At 46.5% G+C, this 5,590-nt stretch overlaps 3 protein-coding genes across 3 annotated transcripts in view; 2 read left to right on the top strand and 1 right to left on the bottom strand.

The window, feature by feature from the left end:
* The window catches only part of ENH_00005700 (ATP-dependent RNA helicase, putative), a gene marked incomplete at both ends in the record, with an annotated part of 5,789 nt that extends 5,000 nt beyond the window's left edge, over positions 1 to 789 (bottom strand). The window contains 2 exons of the mRNA XM_013578493.1: positions 1 to 5; positions 741 to 789. The exon at positions 1 to 5 is cut by the window's left edge and continues 1,014 nt beyond it. Coding sequence (XP_013433947.1) covers positions 1 to 5; positions 741 to 789 — 54 coding nt within the window. The remainder of the gene's footprint in view (positions 6 to 740) is intronic.
* A 342-nt stretch (positions 790 to 1,131) lies between these two features.
* On the top strand, positions 1,132 to 2,899 carry ENH_00005710 (hypothetical protein; the record flags this gene model as incomplete). The annotated part of the gene is made up of 2 exons (XM_013578494.1): positions 1,132 to 1,215; positions 2,660 to 2,899. 2 exons carry the CDS (start codon positions 1,132 to 1,134, stop codon positions 2,897 to 2,899), a joined length of 324 nt encoding a protein of 107 aa, XP_013433948.1.
* Positions 2,900 to 5,017: 2,118 nt separating this feature from the next.
* Positions 5,018 to 5,299, top strand: ENH_00005720 (hypothetical protein; the record flags this gene model as incomplete). Its single annotated transcript, XM_013578495.1, has 1 exon — positions 5,018 to 5,299. The coding sequence occupies one exon, from the start codon at positions 5,018 to 5,020 to the stop codon at positions 5,297 to 5,299; it is 282 nt and encodes a 93-aa protein (XP_013433949.1).
* Between the last annotated feature and the right edge of the window lie 291 nt (positions 5,300 to 5,590).

Consider the following 5,590-nt stretch of genomic DNA (forward strand, 5'->3'; position numbering starts at 1 on the left):
CTGCGCTGCAGCAGCAGAAAACAAAAAGGGAAAGAACAAATGACAATAAACAACAATCCGCCAAAAGAAGGCCGAAAGACAAAAAGACAAATAAAAAGAAAAACAAAAAAGAAAATCTGAAAAGAAGAAAACAAGAAAAGGGGGAAAATAAAAGCAGCAAAAGGCGGCCTCTCTGCCCCCGTGAGCGGCCGCTGGAGAAAGGGTTTAGGGTTTAGGGTTTAGGGTTTAGGGTTTAGGGTTTAGGGTTTCGGGGTTGGCCCGCAGCCCCGCCCCACGCTGCGCAAGGGTCTGAAGCAACAAACTAAAACGCTGCAGTGATCAGCCAGAAGAGCAAGTAACCCTCGAGACGGTTGCTGCTGCAGCAGCAGCAGCAGCAGCAGCAGCAGCAGCAGCAGCAGCAGCTGCGGCCCCCTGCTCCGCTTTTTCGGCTCAAAAGAAAGGACTTTAAAGACAAGGAGGTAAAAAGATAAAAAGACAATCAAAAGAACCTCCAAATCAACAAATGGCAGCAATCGAGACGCAATTTGGGGCTTAGCAGCAGCAGCAGCAGCAGCAGCAGCAGCAGCAGCAGCAGACGCTGAAAACCCCGCCGCATGCCGCAAAAGCCCGGCTTTCTGTCTTTATTATTTATTTAAATTAATTAATTATTTTTATTTTCATTTTTTAACTCAAATTTAAAAATCCTTTTCCCGCTTTTTCCGCCCGCCCGCGCGCGCCGCTGCAACTTGGGGTGTACGTACACCCCAAGCCACCGCTCGACACAAAATCAAACCCAATCCATTTTCTCATTTAAACTCCAAATCAAAAAACAAATCTTTTATAAACATTTTTTTAAATTCAAATTTAATCCAAAATTATTCTTTCCAATCATATATCACCAGCAGCAGCAGCGCAAACCCCCCAAATCCTTTCCCCCAAGGGGGGCCCCCAAGGGGCCCCCGTGCACCCCTGGGGGGCCCCCACAGAGACTGTAAATGGGGGCCCCGGGGGGCCCCCAAAAGGGGGCCCCAGGGGGGCCCCCAGTGAAAACATAGGGGTCCCGAGGGGCCCCCAATAGAGGGCACTGGGGCCCTAGGGGGCCCCCAAGGAAAGTATGAAGGGGGGCCCCAGGGGGCCCCAAAGAAAATATTAATGGGGGCCCCAGGGGGCCCCAAAGAAAGAACTATTGGGGACTCCAGGGGGGCCCCTCGGGGGCCCCAGGGGGGCCCCCCTGGAGTGGGGTGGGGCCCTTGGGGGCCCCTAAAGGGGCCCCCAAGGCAGCTGGATTGGGCTTAAAGGGGGCCCCCAAATATGATAACTTGAAGGATTTGGGGGCCCCCAAATGAGCTGCGTGGGGCCGCTGCTGCTTCTGCTGCTTTTGCTGCTGCAGCGGCTGCTGCTGTTGCTGCTGCACCGCTGCAGCAGCAACAGCAGCAGCAGCACAAGTGATGTGCAGCCCGCTTCTACTAAATGGCTCGCGAAAGAGCTTTGGGCTTTTTCAGTTGCACTTATCTGGCAAATCCTAAACCCTAAACCCTAAACCCTAAACCCTAACTCCTCTTGCGCAGCAGACCATCGCTGTGCAAGTTGAGTGGCTCTTTACCTGTATATATATATATATGAGTAAACCCTAAACCACTAAACCCTAAAGTAAACCCTAAACCCTCGAGCAGCAGCAGCAGCAGCATTAGCAGCAGCAGCAGCAGCATTAGCAGCAGCAGCAGCAGCAGCAGAGGCCAGGCACGCGCGGAGGCGCGGAGATATTATCTTCGCTGTTTCACAAACTTGAATAAAAATTAATTTTATTTAATTAAATATCAAACTTGAATTAAAATTAATTTTATTTAATTTAATATTCTTTTTTAATGAAAAACTCCAACGAAATGCAGCCAGGGGCTGTCGCCTCTTCGGTGTCTGTACACCTGAGGTGTACGTACACCTCAGGTGTACAGACACCCGAATGAAAGCTGCGCAGCAGAAAAGCAGCAGAAGGGCTTTTTGTGGATTTTTAATTTATTATTTATTTTTTTTTTATTATTTTTTGTTTATTTTATATTATTTGTTGTTTATTTTATATTTATTTTAATTTCATAAACTTGGACTTGGCAAAAAAAACGCGAAAGGTCGCTCTTAAAATAGTAATTATTTTAATAATTATTTTAATGAATATTTAATAAAATAAATATTATTTTATTAATTTTTATTCTAACAATTATTTGTTTTACAATTAAACATAAAAGCGCGCACGCAAAGGCGCAAAATGCGCATTTAAACGGGGTTGTGACGGCAACCCTAAACCCTAAACCCTAAACCCTAAACCCTAGCGAGTGACCAGCTGGCAACATCTACACACTTCGGACATTTTGCTCTTTTAGGATTTTTGTTTTATATTTAATACCTTTAAATGCATTTAAACGCATTAAAAACAGCAGCAGCAGCTGCAGCAGCAGCTGCAGCAGCAGCTGCAGCAGCAGCTGCAGCAGCAGCTGCAGCAGCAGCTGCAGCAGCAGCAGCTGCTGCAGAAGCTGCTGCAGCAGCAGCAACTGCAGCAGCAGCAGCAGGATTTTCGTTTTATATTTAATGCCTTCAAATGCATTGAAATGAAAAGCCCAAGGTGGGCCAAACCCCACAGGCGGCGCAAGCACACAAGGCCCCATTTCTGCGGCTGCAGCAGCTGCAGCAGCCGCTGCAGCAGCAGCTGCACCAGCAGCAGCTGCAGCTGCAGCAGCAGCAGCTGCACCAGCAGCTGCAGCAGCAGCTGCAGCAGCAGCTGCTGCTGCAGAAGCTGCTGCTGCAGCAGCAACTGCAGCAGCAGCAGCTGCACCAGCAAATGGAGCAGCAGCAGCTGCACCAGCAAATGGAGCAGCAGCAGCTGCAGCAGCAACTGCAGCAGCAAATACAGCAGCAGCAAAGGGCCTAAGAGGGGTTTAAAAAAGATCCAAAACGGGTCTTGAAAAGTTTCAAAAAAGTTCAAAAAAGGATTTCGAAAAGATTTAAAAAAGATCAAAAAGGGGTCTGGAAAAAGTCCAAAAAATCTCTTCAAAAGATCTAAAATAAGTCTTGGAGAGATCCAAAAAAGATCTTAAAAGGTTCTAAAATAGATCTAAAAAGAATTTAAAATAAATCCAAAAAAGATATTAAAAGTATTTAAAGTACAGCTTGGAAGGATCTTAAAAATATCCAAGAAAGATCTAAAAAGAATCAAAAACAGGCCCTGAAAAGATCCAAAAAAGATTTTAAAATGGTCCCAAAAAGATAAAAAAGGGTTTTGAAAAGAGTCTGAAAAAGATCTAAAAGGAGTTTAAAAAGGGTCCGAAAAAGACCTGAAAGGGGCTTAAAAGTCTAAAGTAAAATGGATTCAAAACATGTCTGAAGAAGATCGAAAAAGGAATTAAAATGGCTTAAAGAAGACTCAAAAAGGACTTTCAAAAAGCCTCAAGAAGGACAAAAAAGAGATTCTCAAAAAACAAAAAAAGGGCCCCAAGGAGCTTTCAAAAGGGCCTTAAAAAGGCTTTTAAAAGTCCCTGAAAGGGGCCTCAAAAGTACCTTGAAAGGGTCTAAAAAGACCATAAAAAAGGCCTCAAAAGAGACTTGAAAGGACCTCAAAAGGGCCCCCAAAGGGCTTCAAAAAGGCCTTAAAAGGAGCTTAAAAGGGCCTTAAAAGGGCCCTAAAAGGGCCCGAAAAAACCCCGAAACAAAAGCTAGCAGAGGCATTTTTTCTTTTTTCATTTTATTGTTTTTGCAGCACTTCTTCTGCTTCATTTTCCCACCTTTTACTCTTTTTGTTGTTTTCCATTTTATCTTTTTTATGATTTATATTCTTTTTATTATTCCCCTTTTTGTCTTTAAATTATTTCTCATTTTACCTTTAATTGTTTGCCACTTAAAGCCTTTTATTTTACTCTTCATTTTTCTTTCGCCAGCCACTCATTTAGGCTTTCTCGGACTGCCAGGAAGCGCCGTTTGGCCCATTTCGCTCGCATTTTCGCTTTTTTTGCAAATAATTAACTTTTAATTATTTATTTTTAATTTAAAAATATTTATTTCGCTTTTATTTCTCCACTTTTGGCCTTTTTTTCGCTAATTGGGTGTTTTTCGCGGACTCGCCCGCAGCCAGCTTCGAGCTACTGTCACTTCTCGCCATTCACAGCCCCTAATTGAGGCAGTTGAGGCATTAAAATGCAGAAAAAGGGAAATTAAATTAAAATTAAATTTAAATTAAATTAAAATTAAATTAAAATTAAATTAAAATTAAATAAAAATAAAATTAAAATGAACAAAAAGGGGAAAAGAATGCCCAAAAAGAAAGATTTTCGTTCGCATTCCCCGAAGGGCAGGAGAAATGACCGGCAGCCGCTGCGCAATTATTTCGCATTTTCGACTTTTTAAACGAAAATCTGGACAAATAAATGCAATTTTTTCTTCTTTTTGCATTTAAATTTAAATATTTGTTTAAATTAAATCCTTTTGAGCCAAATTGCACAGAAAATGGCGCTGTAAAAGACCCGCGGGGCCCCCGGTGAGGCCACGGGGGCCCCCAGAAGTGTGGGGCCCCGGGGCCCCTGGGGCCCCCCAGCGCGATTAGGGTACAGATCTGCTGCTGTTATTATTTTTCTATTTTTCTTTAAAAGAAGCTGACGGGGAGCTGCAGCAGCAGCAGCAGCAAGAGCAGCAGCAGCAGCAGCAGCAGCAGCAGCGGCAGCAGCATCGAGAGCAGCAGCACAGAGAGCAGCAGCACAAAGAGCAGCAGCAGCAGCAGTACTTCGCTGGCTTAAAACGTTCGGGGTGTACAGACACCTGGGAATCCAAGAGAATATAGTACGAAGGACCTAATCAGCAGCAGCAACAGCAGCAGCAGCAGCAGCAGCAGCAGCAGCAGCAGCAGTTCGCCCCTCTCTTGCAGCGCAGCAGCCTTCACCAGTTTCCTCCTTGCGGCGCAGCAGCAGCAGCAGCGGCCGCAGCAGCAACCGCAGCAGCAACCGCAGCAGCAGCAGCAGCAGCAGCAGCAGCAGCAGCAGCATTATTTTTGCTTCTGCAGATGGTGCTGCGGACTCTAACAGCAGTTGGTGCTGCTGTTTATGACTTGAGCGGCTTCGGGGGTGTCAGTGTCTTTGAGCAGCAGCGGGACCGGCGGCGCCGCAAGAAGCAGCAGCAGCAGCAGCAGCAGCAGCAGCAGCAGCAGCAGCAGCAGCAGCAGCAGGATGTGGTGCTGCTGCAGGACTTCGAGTTCCCTGCTGCTTCCTCCAAAGTCCGAGTCAGCCCAGACCTCAACTACATCGCAGCCACGGGGGTTTACCCGCCCCAGGCAAGCAAACCCTAAACCCTAAACCCTAAACCCTAAACCCTAAACCCTCGTTTGGCGGTCTACTGCGCACACGCCGTCTACGGGCTTTAGACTATCCGAAGGCAGCCTCTGCTTGTTCTCGTTTCCAACGATCCATTTTTCCCCTTTTGCTGCTGCTGTTGCTGCTGCTGCTGCTGCTGCTGCTGCTGCTGCTGCTGCTGCTGTTTCACCTGCTTCCGCTGCTGCTGTTTGCTGCGCCGTGTTGCTGCTGCTATCCCCGCTGCGCTTCCCGCTGCTGCTGCTGCCGCCCCCCTCCCGCCCCCGCCG

This window comes from Eimeria necatrix, genomic scaffold (genome assembly GCF_000499385.1).
Source record: "Eimeria necatrix Houghton genomic scaffold, Enh_scaff1169, whole genome shotgun sequence".
NCBI lineage: Eukaryota > Apicomplexa > Conoidasida > Eucoccidiorida > Eimeriidae > Eimeria > Eimeria necatrix.